The 20,442-nt window shown below is 33.2% G+C and overlaps 1 protein-coding gene and 1 non-coding gene across 3 annotated transcripts in view; one reads left to right on the top strand and one right to left on the bottom strand.

The window, feature by feature from the left end:
* Positions 1-519: 519 nt before the first annotated feature.
* Trnas-uga (transfer RNA serine (anticodon UGA)) lies at positions 520-601 on the bottom strand. The gene has a single exon. It is a non-coding gene; the product is annotated as a tRNA-Ser (tRNA).
* A 12,601-nt stretch (positions 602-13,202) lies between these two features.
* LOC145263680 (ubiquitin-conjugating enzyme E2 T-like) overlaps positions 13,203-20,442 on the top strand; it is a 42,844-nt gene continuing 35,604 nt past the window's right edge. For both annotated transcript variants that reach the window (XM_080120697.1, XM_080120609.1), the window contains exons 1-2: positions 13,203-13,638; positions 19,878-19,947. In XM_080120697.1, coding sequence (XP_079976823.1) covers positions 13,533-13,638; positions 19,878-19,947 — 176 coding nt within the window. In that variant the 5' untranslated portion in view covers positions 13,203-13,532. The remainder of the gene's footprint in view (positions 13,639-19,877; positions 19,948-20,442) is intronic.

Below are 20,442 nucleotides of genomic sequence, written 5' to 3'. Positions count from 1 at the left end.
TCTTCTAAAATAATAATAAATAATAATAATAATGTTTTTTTTTGATTAGCGGTAGTACAAATAAAGCTTAATACTCTGTATTTCTCCTAGGAGGAGACATTATTCTAGAAAGGAACCCTAAAAAAGATATTAAAATAAATATTCTGTTAATATTTTATTACACGTATTTATTATTATTGAATTATTATGAGATAGCTATATATACCTAGCGTTGTCCGGGTGAAAGTGATTAGATAAAAAAAAAAAAAAATCATGTTTACAATAGAAATGCGTTTTTATTTTCCCTTATTTTTGATTTAAAGAAATTAAAAAAAAAAAAAAATGAATGTGTAATTATAGTTCTCCTATTCTATCTCCATTTCGGCGCTGCTAGATTTACCTTTTTTTTTTAATAGTTGAAAATAGGCTTAAATCAAGTTAATTATATTAATTCCTACCACGAAATACTAAATTTCTCCACAATAATTCTCAAGTAAAATGGAGATATAGTAAGTTTTTATTATAAGAACTAAAAGATCACGCTGCGGGCAGGATTCGAACCTGCGCGGGTATAACCCATTGGATTTCAAGTCCAACGCCTTAACCACTCGGCCACCACAGCAGTTATAAAAATTTCAGAGATTATTAATATATAGTCTCAAAGTTACGAATTCAGAAAATATTTGCTTGTTTATAAATTATTTTGTAAAAAGTTTTTTTTTTTTTTTTTTTAATTAATGAGATTTTTATTTTATGGTTTAAAGTTTTTCAATTTATTCAAACTTAAGAATCGCTAGCACCATTTAATCATCATTACACGATAATGGTAAAATAAGTTTTTATTTCACTGAAATAATTTCAGTCACTTAAGTTACGGAACGTGTTGAAATGATAGCATTATTATTTAGAAATCCATTATTAACATGAGGAGGGGAGTTTAAAAAGGCATATTCTGTACTAAATTTAGCTAACAATAAACAAAGCATACCGTAAAAATTGAATTTAATTTGAAAACACTATCTAAAAAAATGGCGCGGTTCGTATTCTGCATATGTACCAAATTATTTAGAATGAAATTACTCCGAAACAACTCTTTTTAGCTTTCTTCAACATGAGCATCCCTATGTTGATAAAGACCGAAAAAGGCTTTCTGTGGTCCTGTCGGCTGGACGACGACGACGACAATAATAATAAAAAAAAATTCCTCCCACGTTTTTCTATAAGGTTTGATTAAAAAAAAAAAAAAATGTAATATCTCGTTTCGGTGCTAGTGCACTTAGTGATCCGTATTAAATCGTATTTCCAAGTTTAATTAAAGTTTTATGTTTTTTTTTTATTCAATTATAAGGTTAAAGTATAGAATAGTTACAAAACACCCTCCCCCTCCCCATGTTAAAAATGGCTTTTTAAATAATAACGTTATTATTTCAGCACGGACTGCACTTGCACTAGTACCCTTGTTTCACACACACACACACACACACACACACAGATGGGTAAATGCGTAGATTAGCGGCATAAATTATTTGGCAGACAAAAAAATAAAAATAAAAACTATTTATTTTTTATATAAAACACATTATTAGACCCTAAGGCTGAATTAAACCAGAAAAAAAAAAAATTCATTTTTATTATTTTTTCATCATTTTTTTTTATTTGTTGGTTTACATAAAAAATCGATAAATGTTTATTTGAACTACAACAGAACATCGACCAATAAATATAAATTAAGAAGAACTCCATATCGCTCTCGACGCTCTACCCCCAATGTAAACAGAATTTTTGTGAAAAATTAAACAGTTCTTCTGCTCGGCGCGTTACTTACGGAAAAAAAACGATAAATTAAACTGCAGAAACACCTGTTAAATATTGTACAGGTTTTATAATTGCCCCCCCCCTCCAAAAAAAAAAAAATAAAAAAACGAAAAATAAAAATGCTTTTGTAGACGTGCAAGTCGATTATTGGGCCGAAAATGAAGTCGGTTACATGGAAAATCTGCAAAAAAAACAGTATAACGTACGTACTTGTCATTGCATGTACATGTCATATTCCAAAAATCACGTAAATCGATCAAGTAGTTTTTTTTTTATTTAAGAAAATCAAATATTAAAGCACAGTTAATCGAGAATAAGTCGAAAGCCATGTTGGATCGACACTATGTCAGCTAACGCCACCTAACAGCCAAATCCGATCCACGGATCAAAGAAGGGGGAGATAATCGCCTTTTTTAATTATGAATTAACTTAATAAATAAATAAATAAATAAATAAACTTGACTTCTAGTAAAAAAAAAAAAAACTTTTTTTTTTTTTTTAGAACAGAGGGTTATTTTCCGTTTTAGAACAGACTTTAATAAGCGAACATGAAAAACTTAGATGAAAATATACAAGAAAAATAAATAAAATAATTTTTTTATTTTAAAGAAAATCAAATTTTTCGATTTTTAGGGATTTCGGGCATTCTTCGTTGTGGGGAGATAACCAGTGACAAATTATAATAGTTTAATTATTTCCTCAGGTTATTGCATTCTCTGAAAATGAACTATTTGAATGTAAATGCACTCAACATGGAAGAGTTGTGCTATTTGCTTAGGCGAAATGCAAAAGTCGTCGATTTCCTACAATCTCAGAACTTACTTTCGGCATCAGAAATTTGTCGCTGTGGAACGGACATGACATATCAAACCAGAAATAGACCTGATGGGTTTTGTTGGAGATGCAAGCATGCACGCGTCTCTATACGTAAAGGTAGTTTCTTTTCCGGTTCCAAAATACCGCTGAAGGAGCTAGTAAAATTTTTGTATCTATGGGCCTACGATGATGTAAGCTGTAAAACTGTGAAGAGAGTGCAGAATTTCGACTAACCAATCTATATGTGATTGGCGAATGTTCGTCAGGAACATTTGCGTTGAACATTTTTTGAGACATCCCCAAATACTTGGTGGTGAGGGATGTTCGGTCGAAATAGATGAAAGCTTGTTTTCTCGGAGAAAAAGTCACACCGGGAGAGTCACTCGGAAGTTGTGGGTGTTCGGAGGATACGAACACGCTACAAAACATGGGTTTTTGGTCACAGTTCCTGCAAGAAATGCAGCGACCCTAATCCCAATAATAAAAAGATATATTCGGCCAGGCACGACCATAGTATCAGATTGTTGGCGGGCCTATGAAAGACTGGGTGCTGAAGGGTACCGCCACTTAAGCGTCAACCACAGGTACCATTTTGTGGATCCAACCACAGGTGCCACTACAAAGCATGTGGAACGCATGTGGGCAGAGGCCAAAAAAAGAAACAAAAGGGAGTGTGGTACCCGTCGTAGGTCGATTCGTACCTGGCCGAGTTCATGTGGCGGCAGAAGTTTTCAAGAAATAAACTAGAAAGTCTGTTTTGCCAGATAGCGGAACTGTATCCCCTTTAAATGCTCAATTAAACTGTTTACTAGGGAGAAATCAGTATTTGAAATTATTAATTTGTTGACTCTTAGGAAAAGAAGTCGTTGTCTTATTTTATCAGTTTATATTTTTTTTCATTCAAAATAAATAACTGATTCGGACATTTTATTCCAAATAAATAACTGAATCGGACATTCCTAAAAAGGAAAAGAAGTCGTTATTGTTACTTTATTAATTTGCATTTGTAATAGGAAAAAGTTTGTTTTCAGCATTTCAGGAAAAAAAAAAATACATATGTCAATTATCTCCCCCTTCTTTGATCCGTGGATCGCATTTGGCTGTTAGGTGGCGTTAGCTGACATAGTGTCGATCCAACATGGCTTTCGACTTATTCTCGATTAACTGTGCTTTAATATTTGATTTTCTTAAATAAAAAAAAAACTACTTGATCGATTTACGTGATTTTTGGAATATGACATGTACATGCAATGACAAGTATGTACGTTATACTGTTTTTTTGCAGATTTTCCATGTAACCGACTTCATTTTCGGCCCAATAATAGACTTGCACCCAAACCGCTCGTGAAAACTTAATTTTTTAGATCAATTAAAAAGGCATCAAAAACTACGTAACACAGAAAAATGAACAACATTTTGTTTTTGAAAACTTTCCTGTTATTTTAAATGTCTGCTAAAAAATTCTTCCGCGATGTGACAAGTCACCTTACTACGCGCGTCCATGCGCGAACGCATCATGTAAGAATAGTATAAACGATGGCGACGAGTTGGCACAAAATAGTGCGAGGGTTCAGGAGTTAATACCATGCAAACGGTAAATTTGCGACGGGTTTGAATATCAGATTCGTTGTCATCGACCCCGGAAACCTTTAAAAAAACAAATTTTATTCGTTGGTTTTCTGTTGTAGTTTGCGCGAGCCTTTTCTAGTCTCACACAAAAACATGCGTTCACATTTCAAGCTATATTACTTGTCATATACATACACGCATACAAACATACGCGCCCACGTCCACACACGTACATATATTCACGTTCGCGTACATACACTCACATTTACGTGTATACACACACACACTAACGTACACGCATGTGCTCACATACACACACACATGGACAACGTCACTTCCCCTTTCAAAGGAAATCCACACATGCGCAAAAGACCACCGGAAACACCTATAAAAGCAAGAGACAAGCTGTTTCCAGCCCTTTTTCCAACTCGCTTTCCGAGGTGAGTGGTCGGCACACCAGCCGCCGCCACCGTTTCGGCAGGCGCGCACACGCGTGCCTCACGCCACTTGCTACTATGTGGGACAAAAAGCCAACAGACAGTACATACACTTTATACGCTTTCTCTCTCCATGAACTGGATTGACATTCTCACTATTTCTCTCTCTATCTACTACTTGTGCCAGAGAACACCACCGCGTAGCTGATGGCTAACATGGCGCACAGTTTAGCTGATGTCAACCCTCTATCTTTTTCTTCGTCTACATGCTGGACTAGCATTCCCATTTTCCACTACATCACTCACTTCTCTTCCCACGCACGAACAAACGATAGTGACCCGAACGTGAGATGAACGCACATTTCCTTTTTTCTTCTATACTACTAATCCCGCAACAAACGATGGTTACACCCGTGCGGACATGAACACGTGTTATATCTAAAACATTCATTCTTTCAACAGTAAATAAACGACACGTTTATCTATTCCAGCAATTGAGTCTTTGTTTCCTTCATTCCATTCGTTTAATTATTTTTCTTTTGTAACGGGATTAGGATTTATATATCCTAGTCCCCCACAAGTTAAAGTAAACATTTACTCATTAAATTTTTCTGCTGGTCGCCAAGGAACTCAACACCCAATGAGTACCCAAATCTGATATTCAAACTCGTCGCAAATTTACCGTTCGCATAGTATTAACCCCTGAATCCGCTCACTATTTTGTGCCATCTCACCGCACCGCCTTTGTTTATGCTATTCTTACATGATGCTTTCGCGCATGGACACGCGTAGTAAAATGACTTGTCACATCGCGGAAAACGTTTTAGACATTTGAAATAATGAGAAAGCTATCAAAAACAAAAACAAAAAAATGTTGTTCATTTTTCTGTGTTACGTATTTTTTGATGCATTTTTAATTGACCTAAAAAATTAAGTTTTCACGAGCGGTTTACAAAAACATTTTTATTTTTCGTTTTTTTTTTATTTTGAGGGGGGTTATTCAATTATAGAACTTGAACAGCATTTAACAGGTGCTTCTCCAGTGTAATTTACCGTTTTTCCGTAAGTAACGCCCCCCCCCAATTTACCGTTTACATTGAGGGGTGGGGCATTGGGGACGGGTGGTGACATCATTTTTACTATTAAATGAGGTGAAAACTATTTTTTAAAATATTTTATTTAAAGTATTTACAGAAATGAGGAACAATGAAATGGGGTTGCGTGTTCATATCACGTCGAGTTCACCAAAATATAGAAATGAGACAACACAATGGAGCTTTATTTGTTATTTTCGTTAGTAGAGTGTACAAGAGAGAAACGGGTTAGTAAGTTGAAGTGTTCTTGTGTGAAGATAGAATTAATATCATGCCGGCTGGTTGAAGAAGAGAACAATTCAGTTCCGTTTACACGTTGGTATGAAGGAAGCCGGTTAAAAAGAGAAAGAAAGGGCAAAGACTCCAGTGTGTTTACGTATGTAGGAGTGTGTGTCTGATAGCAGAGACAGGGCAAAGGGTTAGTGTCTCGTGGTAAGAAAGAGTAGGTGTGTGTGTGTATGTGTGTTCTTTAGTATGACAAAGAATGTTTGTTAAGGTACCGCATGTGGAAATAAATGAGTTTGAAAGGTGGCCATGTTAGCTTGTAGTACTCACGTTTTGCCTGGGGCTTCAGCCCCAGGCAATGTATCCTTCTGGGCAAAGCAGCAAGAAAGAGATTGAGAGTTTCAGATTTTTGCCTTTTATATACTCTGTCACGTGATAGAGAGCTGGCTTGTGATTGGACAAGCCAGGGAGAAAATAGATTTCAAATCTTGAGTTGAGAGAATTAGCTTCTGCCTGTAATGTAGCGAGTGTCGGCTGCTACATATATCATCTAATTACTAATGAGATAACTATTTTTTTTTTATTTTATGAAAAATATTTCCTGTCATTTAAAATGTCCGCTATGTATCCATGCCACGTACATTTCAATAAGAACTGCTCACATGTAACATTAATGAATACAGTGATTTGGCGCAAAATAGTGCCAGGGTTCAGGGGTTAATACCATGCAAACGGTAAATTTGTGATGAGTTTGAATATCAGATTTGTTGTCAGCGACTCCGAAAACCTATAAAAAACCAAATCTAATTGGTCGTGATCTGTTGTAGTTAAAGTAAACATTTACCATAAAAAATAAAAATGAAATCCCAAAAAATAACAACACTCGATCAAGAACAGGAAATCACTGTATTAATATGAAATAAACAGCATTTATTTACGTTGGCCGAAATGTTGTGAAACAACAACTAAGAAAGATGAGGATAATAGTCCGCAATAAATAAATTAATAAATAATACTCATCTTAATAATGAATTCTAATTAAATAATATATATACCATTCGGTACGAACCCGACCATAGAAGATCAGAGAATAAATAAAAAACGTGGATTTATAAGACCAAAAAATCCAACCTTTATCATCCTTCGGAGCCTGTGGCAAAGTGAATAGAGACATTGAATCTGTACGGTTTCAATCCTACCCAAAGCCGGGCAGAGGCTTACTTGGCCAAAAACGTGGTGAGACGACAACAACTATGAATGGCAGTAATTGCTGAGAATGCAGGTAGGTGTTCTTATTCCGTTGCAATTACCACCTGACGAAGACCAGAGTAATAGCCGAAATGTTGTGAAACAACAACAAAGAAAGAGGAGGATAATAGTTCGCAATAAATAAATTAATAAATAATACTTATCTCAATAATCAATTCCAATTAAATAATATATATTTATTTACGTATTAGGAATATTAGTTTAAATCGTTCCAACATAAGTGTTTTCTTGTGGGGAATATTCATAATGAAGGATTAATGAAGTGAGGATTTTGTGAGAAAAGCAAGAGGCTTGAAATTACTGATTTTTTATGATCAGAGTGGCGCACGCAGGCTTAAAATTAATTATTTTTCTCTGAGAAAAACAGTCTAAAAATCCATATAAGTGAATGCATGTGTTATCATAAGAGAAGTAGTTTGAAATAAAATTGTTCAAAGGAAGATTTAAATTCTTGCTTGATGTAGTAACTTTCCATGATGGGTATTAAAGTTCATGTGCAGTGCGCTTAATATCAAGGCAGAGGTTTTAACATCTCCCGTAGACGAAGTTATCCTGAACATGTGCTGCTCTTGAGAAATTGTAGAGGAAACTGATTTGGTTTTTGGCAGGCAAATCTTTATATACAGGCCTTCTCGAATGTTCCATCCTATTCACTGTATTCCTACGTGAGGGAGCGTAACATAGTTCCTTTTGTTTTATGTGTGTAGTGGTTGCACCACGATGTCATGCTCCTACGTGTACTTCATATGAGTAGGCATTGAAAGCGGTGATTGCTATGAAATTTTTTTGTGTTGCGGATTTGTTCCTGCAGGCATAGCGGTTGCTGCGAGACATCCCTCCTAGGTGAGAAGTTGATCTAAGAAGAAAGAATAAAAATACTGCAAGTATTTCACTGGATGTAGGTAGCGCAACGGAGTGGTCCTTTATGTGTCTGCTAGATTTGGTGGAAGTTGTAGCACTAGGTAACCCTGTATCATTGGGCGTGGCAGTAGTCAACCCTGTTTGAAGGGTATATTTTAATTGATGGTTGTCCAAAACAGAAGTGATATCATCAACTTTTGTGTTGCACGGTTGCCTGATGAGATAAATGGTGTAATTTTGAAGGAAATGAGACATCTGGTTGCGATGTGTATTATGGACGTTCGTGTCTGTTTGAAATATACTGAGGAGCGGAGTGATAGATATGCAGAATTTCATAGATAATAATTCCTCATCATTGCTCTGGTTTAAGTACAAGTGGATCTGCACAATTGTTAAAAGCGAGAGGTGCAAATGAGTCTGCACTGCCAAGTACAAGTGGGTCTGTACTGATGTTATTGATGGCTGGTTTGGCATCAATATGCATGCGTGAATATGTACCGGGATTACTTAAGAATCTGATGTGCTTGTAAGGAGCTTGTTCTGAAGGTGTTGTGCATGGTTGACCTAGGGAGTGGGCGTTATTAAATTCTGCGTGTGCTGAAAATGACAATATCTTCAATATGTTTTTATTGTATCGCAAGTTTCATGGGAGTGTCGGTGTTAAACAGGCATTAATAATCATCGCTAGCAATGATGTAGGTAAAATCCCTTTGGTGGGCGAATTGTCCAACATGCTGGCTACAAGACCACTAATCCATAGGAGGACCGTATGTGTGGTGCTATTTTTGCTGGAATCAAGGTTGCCAGTTTATAGGGAGGACCAAGGTTTCGTGCATTTGTCGCCAATTCACTATAGTCAGAGTCTAATCTGTAGGGAAGCAATGTTTGGTTTAATTTCCGATTTTTGAGCGATTATTGACATAAATTGTTACTTTATTGAAACCAGTGTCACTAGTTTGTAAGGAAGTCTTTAGATGTGCGTCGCTGATTTACTGACGTCGTATTAGATGACTGGAAAAGAAAAATTAGTTTTGTTTTTTTCTTTCTTTTCAGACGTTGGTCGTTTCTTTTTTTATAACATTGTTTTGATCCCACACATGACTTTTTTTTTTAAGTGAAGTGAGACACAAGTTTTTTCTTTGTTTTTCTTTTTTTTTTTAAGTGAAGTGAGACACAAGTTTTTTCTTTGTTTTTCTTTTTTTTTTTAAGTGAAGTGAGACACAAGTTTTTTCTTTGTTTTTCTTTTTTTTTTAAGTGAAGTGAGACAAGTTTTTTCTTTGTTTTTCTTTTTTTTTTTAAGTGAAGTGAGACACAAGTTTTTTCTTTGTTTTTTTTTTTTTTTTTTTACAAAACTCATAAAGAAATTTTATGAGAACTGCGAGTAGTTTGTGAGGAGTGCCAAAGTTGCATGATAAATTTATTAGTGATGTTATTGCGATCTGTATTCTGTCTGAGTGTTCATCAGATTCCAAACTCACGTGAGGGTCACCACTTGTGAAATCGCCGTAAATTTATATAAAAGAATGAACATTTGGTTCGCATGTGAGAAATATTAAAACAAAATGTTCAGACATAAGAGTTTTTTCTTAGTGGAAAGGTTCAATAATGAAAGGTTTGAGAAGTGAAGGTTTTTGTGAGTATCGCACAAGGTTTGAAATTACTGATTTTTTTATGATGGGCTAAAAATTAATTTTTTTTTGAGAAAAACAGTCTAAAAATCCATATAAGTGAATGCATGGATGTGTGTGTGTGTATTCATATCATAAGAACAGTTGTTCAATATAAAATTGTTCAAAGAAAGATTTAACTTTTTGCTCAATGTGGTAACTTTCCATGATGGGTATTAAAGTTCATGTGCATTGTGCATAATATCAAGATGGAGGTTTTAATGTCTTCCGCAGATGTAGCTATCCTGAACATGTGCTGTTCCTGAGAAACTGAAGAGAAAACTCATTTGATTTTTAGTGAGCAAATCTTTATATACAGGCCTTCTCGAACTTTCGAACCTATTCACTGTATTTCTACGCTAGAGAGCGTAACAGAGTTCCTTTTGTTTTATGTGTGTGGTGGTTGCATCACGTCATGCTCCTACGTGTTCTTCATATGCATAGGCGTTGAAGCGGTGATCGCTATGAAATATTCCTGCCAGAGATTTGTTCCTGCAGGCATAGCAGTTACTACAAATTGTTAGCTGAAAGTACAGAATAATTAGCAAAAAACCTTCCTCTTCATATTAAGGATGGTTTTCTAAATAAATAATAATGTTATTTTGTCAGCACTCTCAGTAACTTTTATTGGTTGGATTTCTACCAGTAATTTGTTTTATTTTTACTTTTAAGTCATTATTGATGATAAAATAATTATTAAATAAAACGTTATAATTATTTTTCGGTGCTTCTACAGAATTTGAACCTAATCAAAATCGACTTTTTTCTTAAATAAAGCTAAGGGGGCTTAGCTCTATTTTAAGCAAGAAGAATGGAAGCTTATCCCACACTTCTCGAATGGTTCTACTTTTCCGTTGTCAAAGTGTTATTATTACCTATTTATTCACTTTTGACATTTTTACAGGTACCATTTTTACCGGTTCCATTTTTACTGACCACCTTCAAAACCATCTCCCCCTATTAGTTTCCACCATTAAATTGGAAGTACCTATATGGGTTGAATCCGTTTTAGTATTATAAAAATATTACTTAGAAAATAGAATACAATATTTTTTTTGTTTTATTGTTTTTTTTTTGTGAGGGGGATAGAATACAATTATTTTAATGGTTTAAATCTGTTTGTTTTTTGGAAAAATAAAATGTTTTTCAATGGTTTACTTTAGATCCTGTTTTATTAATTGCTTTCAGAAGTTAAATAAACAAAAAAGCAGATTCTGAGCGATGCGAGAAACTAGTGCCGAAAACTTCCTAAAATGGTAAAATGACTCGGAAATGGGGGACCATTTTGCATTAAATTTTAATTCTATAAAGATTCTTTTTCATAAAATTCTAAGGTACTGGTCGCGGTAAGAGATCCCTGCCGAACACCCTCAAAAAACAATGACTTCTCCCCGCGCAGCCGCAAACGACATGTTTTGGTTGCCATAGTAACAACTTTTTATCGACATTGTTTTACTGTTTATGAATATTGAAATAAAATACATTACTACACATTAATAATATCTCACTTTTAATCACTTTTATCGACTTTTTAAAACTTTTTTTTTACTCTTTTTAAATGACAACGTTAATGTTTATGAATATTGAAATAAAATACATTACTAAACATTTATTAATATCTTTCTTTTTTTTTTTTTACTGTTTATGTGTCAATTTTATCGACTTTTTCTTTTCTTATATTGAAATATTATATATATGAAATATTGAAATTATTCTTATATTGAATATTGAAATAAAAGACATTACTACACATTTATTAATAATATCTTCTTGAATATTAAAATAATTTCCCAACTTTTTTCATTTCTATGTGTTTTTAGTTTTGTGTGTTGAATGAAACTTTTTTTTTTTTTTTATTACAACAATAGTTATCGACCCCGGTTCTTTGGCTGACAAACGACATCTGTCGGCGGTTCTTGAAATTTACTTACCACAAAATGGTGATAGAATAATAAATTTACTTACGTTTAATCAATGTTATTTTCTTTTTTAAATAGCATTTTCTTTTTAAATAACGACGTTTTTACTGTTTATGAATATTAAAAGAAAAATAATTACTAAACATTTATTAATAAGAAAATGGGTGCTAGTGCACTTATGATCCGCGCTATATTTTAAATCGTATTTCTAAGCTTAAAGTTTAATGTTTTTTTCGTGCTGAAATAACGTTATTATTTAAAAAGCCATTCTTAACATGGGGAGAGTGCAAATTCGCCTAAAAAAGTAGAATCTCATTTTACGGAATTAGCTAAGAGTGTTAATTTACAATAACACCTATGGCACCATTGGCACTTCTGCATGTCAGTAACATGAAGCGAATGCGTGTAATTTAGTTTCAAGAACCGCCGACAGATGTCGTTTGTCAGCCAAAGAACCGGGGTCGATAACTATTGTTGTAATGAAAAAAAAAAAAAAAAAAGTTTCATTCAACACACAAAACTAAAAACACATAGAAATGAAAAAAAGTTGGGAAATTATTTTAATATTCATTTTAAGAAAATGCGATTAAAAAAGAAAAAGTCGATAAAAGTGAGACATAAACAGTAAAACAGTAAAAAAAAAAGATATTATTAATAAATGTGTAAAACGTAGTCATTTAAAACAGAAAAGAAAAAGTCGATAAAAGTGACACAAACAGTAAAACAGTAAAAAAAAAAAAAAAAGATATTATTAATAAATGTGTAGTAATGTCTTTTATTTCAATATTCAATATAAGAATAATTTCAATATTTCATATATATATTTCAATATAAGAAAAGAAAAAGTCGATAAAATTGACACATAAACAGTAAAAAAAAAAGAAAGATATTAATAAATGTTTAGTAATGTATTTTATTTCAATATTCATAAACATTAACGTTGTCATTTAAAAAGAGTAAAAAAAAGTTTAAAAAAGTCGATAAAAGTGAGATATTATTAATGTGTAGTAATGTATTTTATTTTAATATTCATAAACAGTAAAACAATGTCGATAAAAAGTTGTTACTATGGCAACTAAAACATGTCCTTTGCGGCTGCGCGGGGAGAAGTCATTGTTTTTTGAGGGTGTTCGGGTCGGCAGGGAACTCTTACCGCGACCAGTACCAATTCTAAAATACTTTATTTGGGGGAAGGCTGGCATCCGATTTGTGAACATTTATTTATTGAAATATTTTTTAAGCCAATAATACTTTTGGCTTAACTAAAAAGGGGCACTTTTTACGACCTGCTCCAGCGCAGTATAAACACCCCCAACCATCCCATGTTAAGAACGGCTTTCGGAATAAACACCCTCCCAATGTTAAGAACGGCTTTCAAGATTAGGGGGTGTTTATTCTGAAAGCTGTTCTTAACATGAGGAGATTGGGGTGTTTATAATACGCTGGGGCACATCGTAAAAATTTACCTAAAAAAAAGAAACTCTTTAACATGACTGCTTTAGCGAAATAAAACTAAAAACAGGAAGTCCGGTCTGAGAAACGGAATACGCGACACCGGTTTTGGTCACCCATTTTTCCCTTACGCCAAATAAATTTAGTGAACAAATAAATGAATAAAATCTCTTATTTTATCATTAATATCATGGGGCAAAAAGTAAAATTTAACCATTATTTTAATTTCGAATGAATTATAAAACCGGAAGTACTTACAAGTTATAAACAAAACAAAACAGTCATTCTTGACTTGTCAACGCGGGCTTTTTGCTTTCTTCTTCCTAATTTATTTAGATAAACGTTTTAATTACTGTGTGAACTATTTATTTATTGCTATTATTCTGTCTTTCCTCGTCTTTCATTTTTGCTAAAAAGAGTGGATAAATCATGCAACGATTGGCGCGAATGAAACGTGAACTTCAAATGTTACAAAATAATCCATCATTGCCCGGAATTGCGTGTTGGCCCAAATCCATCGATCACCTCGAAGCTCGTAAGTTCCCCATTACATTTTTTTTTTTTTTTTTTTTTTTTTTTTACAAAAGAGTCATCACTTATCAAGGCCCGGAAGCCACTCGAGGTTAATGAGTGTACAGTAGGCAATGGGACAATATCGCAGTAATCGTTAGTAGTGGAAATTTGCGCTGACGTACACGAATGAGGCCCTATTGCGAAATAGGCACCGACTATAATGTTGAACGCAGCAGCGCGTTGCAGGGAGCGTTCGTTAAGCAAAAATGCGTGTGTGCACCATCCCATTTTACTTGTTTTTTTTTTTTTTTATCTAAAAATATTGAATTTCAAGTTAAAAAAAAAAGGTAAATGTTTATTTAATTTTCACACCTCAGTAATGAACATATCCAAAAATTATTAAAAACTATATAATTATGATACTTATGCAAATAAAGGCGACAGATCGATTTTTTTATTTATTTTTGTTTAAAAATAAGATTGCAGAAAAAGGGGACATAACTAAGGGTGCTTATTTTAAAAAGCATATTTTAGATTACTAATGACAATTAGATACCATTGGTTTTCTTGAAATTACATATTTCAAATTTCGCGCTAATAGTGAAGGAGCAAGCACCCATGTTAGCCAGAGTTTCACAGGTAGACAACCCTCATTTGATTGGAAGGTTAGAATTGTTAAATAAATTGTTTGAGGAAAAAAAAAAAAAAAAAAAAAAAAAATAGGCATTCTAGATTTGGGCAAAAATAAAAATTACCTCAGTCAAAAAGGATTTCTTACAATTTTACTTTCAGGTTAGCACAATTTTGGTTATGATTCAAATCCGGATGTCTTGTAAAGAAAATTAAAAAAGAATGAATAAATGTGAAAGTTTTACAGTAAAACTTTCACATTTATTCATTGTTTTTTAATTTTCTTCTTTTGCAGATTGTAACGTTGGGTATGGGGGACATTGGAGCAGCCACACAGCTGCCAACAATGCTCTGCTTTTTATTGAAACCAACCGATAACTCTTTTTAGTATCCTCGTTGTTCCCTTAAGTGCAATTGTCTGGAGCTCTTTTGCACTTGGTTCACCCACCAGAGATATTAGTTAGGTAGGACTTCAGGTTCTTCTTCAGAAGCCCTGTGCCTGTGGTAGGTGTATCAGAATTTTTGGGGAATTTTTGACACCCATAACACGAAACTGCGAAAAAAATATAAAAAACTCGTAATTTCTCTTTTAAAAGTGGGTTGTTTATTTTCTTTATGGATTATACTTCCAAAATAAACTATTAAAGTTGTATAAAAAGTAATAGAAATATTTTTTAAAAAATAGTAATGAAATTAATTGAATGTTACGAGTTCAGTATGATTCTATTTTTACGATATTTTCAGGGTCAATGTGAAATGTTAAGCTCTTTCCAATAAACCGAATATAATATTTTAGACAAACGTTTTTTTTTTTTAAATTCACGCCCCCCCCCATTTTGAAATGTCTATTAAAAAGTAAATAATTAATTTATGTACCAAAGTTTTATATATCACAAATTGAAGATAAAAGATCAATAAATAATATATTCAAATTTAAAAACAAAAAAAGTAGTGTTTTTTTAGAAATTTACCTGTTAAGTCCGAAGTTTAAAACCTTTTTTTAAAAAAAAAAAAACCCACATTGTTTGTTTTTTTGTGTGTGTGTGTGTGTGTTTTTTTAATGAAACCTTGGTCCTTGCTCCTTTAATTGAAAAAAAAAAAAAAAATTAGGGCTTGAATGACATTTTTCAAGGAGTTATAAGCTTCGAAAGATGGCGGGTGGAATTCAATAGTTTTCACGAAATTTCTGACACTGCTAGTACCTATTCTATACTTTAACCTTACAATTGAATAAAAAACATAAAACTTTAATTAAACTTGGAAATACGATTTAAAAAATAGCGCGGATGATCAGTAAGTGCACTAGCACCTAAAAATCTATCAAAATGTTTCTATTGATTCAATGTTTACGATATTTTCAGGGTCAATGTGAAATTTTATGCTCTTTCCAATAAACCTGTGCGAACCCTTTCTAGTCCCACACAAAAACATGTGTTCACATTTCAAGCCACTATTTCTTGTCATATACATACGCGCATACGTACACACACGTACATGTATTCACGTTCGTATACATACTCACATTCACGTGTATACACACGCACGCTAACGTACACACATATGCGCACACGTACGCACACATTGGCAACGTCACTTCCCCTTCAAAGGAAATCCACACATGTGCAAAAGACCACCGGAAACAACTATAAAAGCAAGAGCAATAAGCTGCTTCCTCCTTTTTTTCAACTCGCCTTCCGAGCTGAGTGGTGGACGAACCATTTCGCCCTTTTGGGGCGTGTGCGCCCGCCACCTGCTACTATATGTGGGGCAAAAAGCTAACAAACAGTACGTACACTTTATATGCTTTCTATCTCCATAACCTGGATTGACTTTCTTTCTCTCTATCTATCTACCAATTGTGCCAGAGAACACCTCCGCGTAGCTGACTGCTAACATGGTGTGCAGCTTAAATGATGTGAACCTTCTCTTTCTTTCTCTTTCTACATGCCGAATGGCCATTTTTCGCTCCACTACATTACTCACGTCTCTTTCCACGCGCGAACAAACGATGGTGACTAGAACGTGAGATGACAACGCATTTCCTTTTCTTTCTAAACCACCAGTCCTGCAACACACGATGATGACACCTGAACGCGGACATGAACATGTGTTATACCTAAAACATTCATTTTTCAACAGAAAATAAACGACACGTTTATTTTATCCAGCAATTGAGTTTTTGTTTCCTTCATTCCATTCGTTTCATTATTTTCTTTTGTAACGGGATTAGGATTTATATATCCTAGTCCTCTACAAACCGAATATAATATTTTAGACAAATGTTTTTTTTTTTTTAAATTCACGCCCCCCCCCCATTTTGAAATGTCTATTAAAAAGTAAATAATTAATTTACTCACCAAAGTTTTATATATCACAAATTGAAGAGAAAAGATCAATAAATAATATATTCAAATTTAAAACAAGAAAAAGTAGTGTTTTTTTTAGAAATTTACCTGTAAAATCCGAGAGTTTAAAACTTTTTTTTTTAATCACATTGTTTTTTTTTTTTTTTTTTTTTTTTTTAAATTAAACCTTGGTCCTTGCTCCTTTAATTGAAAATACAATTAGGGTTTGAATTACATTTTTCGAGTAGTTATAAGCTTGGAAAGACAGGGGGTCGAATTATTCAATTATATTTCACGGATTCGTAAGGTTTTAAACTCTCGGACTTATTAATGAAAAAAAATTGCAATCACTTTTTACGCTTAATAAAAGAGAAACAAGTTCACAGAGGAGATAATTACTTACTTACATCACATAATAAACATAATTCAAAATGTCAGACAAATTTTATTCCCCATCTAAACTTTATCGAAAACTATTTTTCATTAATTATTTTTCTACCCTATTGTTTTCCATAATTTTTGGATATGTTACTATTTGCAACATGACAATTACGAAGATATCATTTGTTATACTCAAAGTTGAATATTTTTTTTATAATTATAATATAGAAACACCAAAAACAAATTCCGTTGATCAATGAAGCCTTTGAACTAATATAAAAAGTAAATTCAAGTTTAAAGGCAAAATAAAAATATTGATTGATTTGTATCCTTGCATTAAAGAAAGACCATGATCTTTTTTTTTTTTTTTTTTTTTTTTTTTTTTGCATGCAGCCCTGTTGTATCAAAGAACTAAATTTTCATTCCAGAGAAGACCATGAAAGTTGAAAGAGTAAGAATTTTCAGGAAAGTCTGTTTTCATATATTGTTGTTTTATCATTATTTTCATGCTCGTCTGGACTCTAGTCTATGTCCCCCCATCCTGACTTTCACGAAAAACACTCGTCTAGTTGAAGCCACTATCAATAATTTCCCCTACTCTTTATTTGTACCTAAACCTAAATGTAGATTCCATGAACAAAGCTTCTTTTTTAGAACTGCATGCCTGTGGAACTCTCTTCTGCTTTTCAACTGACTAAAATGTGGTTGTCTTCAAGTCCAATGTGAACAAATTCTTGATGAGCCATCCCCTTAAGTAATCCAATTTACTAAATTTCCACTACTAACGATGACTATGACATGTTCCTCTTGACCACTGTACACTCATTAACTCTTATCCTCAAGTGGCCTCCGGGCCTTGATAAGGGGTGACTCCTTAAAGAAAAAAGTGATCAAGATATTTTTATTAATCAGAATAGAGAAGATATAATGGATTTATCTATTGTTAATGATATCAAAGCGATTGCAGTCATATAATGATGATACATCTGCTGTTATCCGAATGTATTAATATTTGATTGTGAGGTGTGTTAAAATAACCTAGAAGTAAAATTTTCCACATGAAGATAGATTAAGTTGGAAAAAACACTTTTCTATTAAAAGTTATACTGGCGTGTTCAGGAAATTATATCATATACTAGAAGTCTTAAGTGACACCTAACAGATAAGTGAGTAAAATTATTTTCTTTAGTTTTAAGTCAGTTTAAATTAAAATCTATCGTTTGGATATTCCCCACCTCCCCTCTCCAGAAAGCAGGTAAATAGAAGTTTAATGTTTATGTATATAATACTTATGTAACTAAACAATATACTGTATAAAATAAAAAAAAAAAAAAAAAAAAAAAAAAAGTACCCAGAGCCAAAAATGGAGTCATTTACTATTTTAGGAGAAAGAACCTATATCACATCAATGAAAGACAACTACTGACTATCAACATCACAAGAGCCCAAGTAGAATAATGATGACTATGGCTAATATCATCTTTGCAACCAGATGGTGTCACTGAGCTCTTGACACTGTTAACACTGTGAGAAAAAAAAGATTTGTTGCAAGAATGAAAAGAGATAAACCACTAATATTGACTTCTGCGAATAATATATAGAAGCTGCAACTGAATTTGAACATGCTGCAAGAGAAAATCCTTTGTAGGCCAGCGTGATATATGAGAAGGATAGGTCAAATATTTGTGTGGTGTGTGTGATTTTATGCACAATGTAGTTAAGTACTAAGTGTTTGTTGAGGCCGGGGCAGAAGTAATAATCTTTTCAAAGATGGTTTGATAAGAAATCATTGCAGGAAAGAAAGTTGGGTAGTCACGTAACTGCTGTTGCATGTCCGTTACCAAGCATAGCATATTTGAACTTGTGGACGTCTTCGTATGAATTTGTGCTAAACAATTCAATCTCTTCCATTTCCATCATTTTGTCCAAATTGTCTACAAAGATGGTCTTGATTTCTATTTCTTCTGAAATAAAATTCTAATTAAAAAAAAAATTGTTCAGAAGCAAACTTTAATTCAATATTTTATTCGAGTGTGATTATAATTGTTTTTACTTGCACTTTTAAGATATGTTTTATTATATATATTTTATATGAAACGGAATTTAAAGAATTTAAAAGCAAACTAAAGAAGTTACTGCATCATTATAATCTGTTTAACATCTTTTTTACATGCTGGCATGTGTTGGACGGCTTTTAGAAATTGACTTCAAAACTAACCTATTTCTAACCAAGCCTTTATCTGTTTCTTTCAAATCTCTCCTTATAACTTTCTCCCATGTTTTCCGTAGCCTTCCTTTCTCAACTAACCTTGTTACCTTAATTGTTCTACATTTAATAACCTAAGCACTGCCATCCATTCTTTCAGTACGACCAAACAGTCTCCTGTTCTGCACACATCTTCCTATACTAACCAGATTTCATCTTCTTCTTCAAGCCTGTTTAAGATTTGCATTACACATCCATCGTATCATTCTCTATTGTTTCTGGTGAGTTGAATCTTCCCCACATTAAAAATCAACCTTTTATCTAACTCTGCCCTCATGAAGTAAATAGGCACATGGCAAGCTGTGCACCACATTAACTCTTTTTCTTGTTTAAGCAGGAATAAATGTGATTATTGTCTGGTCAGTCCAGAGTTGGGAAAGGACGAACTCCTCTCTTTTAAACAATTTTTTTTGAAGAAAAAAATTTTTATATACATCAAAAAGCAAAATATATTTCTTTCAGGACCAAAAATGCAATTTAAGACCAATCAATGTTATCAAAAATTTTGGATGCAAATGAAATGAAATCGATGAGATATGACAAGTGTCCCTATTTTACAATTGAGCCACGAAAGCCATCTTCCAATTGATGTCGCACATCTGACAAATTCTGTTCAATTTACTTTACATCCTTTTTCAGAGATTGCTGGAAGATCCGAATCTCCTTATGAGGGTGGAGTTTTCAAATTAAAAATTGACATTCCTGAGAGGTGAGTATGTTTCCTGATCTCTACTTTCCCAGTGGAAGTTGAAGAACTTGTTGAGTCTATGAAATTCTTCATTCTCAAAATACACTGTTCAAATTCATGACAACACAGTTTTATTTTACTGCAATCAATATTGAGAAATAAAGTTACACATAAATGACAGATTTACTTCAACAGTGCTCAATACATAAGTAGAGAAAGGTAGCAAGTTACAAAAATATATACGGCAATTAAGCTACACAGAATATTCCGTTAGCCTTAACCAGATAGAAGTTTTGAGCAAGTAATTTTTAGTTGATTCTTAATCAGTATTGCCTGTAGTGCATGAAACTCTGAATATTCCGTGTAGCTTAATTGCCATATATATTTTCATCATTTAATATATATATATATATATATATACACAACAATGTTACACATCTACAAGAAGATTAAGTTTAAAACTCTCAAAATTCATTCTAGAATGGTCCACATGGGAATATGATGCAACGGATAAAG

The sequence above is a fragment of the Euprymna scolopes genome, chromosome 1 (genome assembly GCF_053919585.1).
Source record: "Euprymna scolopes isolate OS-2025 chromosome 1, ASM5391958v1, whole genome shotgun sequence".
In the NCBI taxonomy this organism is placed as follows: domain Eukaryota; kingdom Metazoa; phylum Mollusca; class Cephalopoda; order Sepiida; family Sepiolidae; genus Euprymna; species Euprymna scolopes.
The sequence above is the reverse complement of the archived record's forward strand: the minus strand, read 5'-3'. Positions and strand labels throughout refer to the sequence as shown.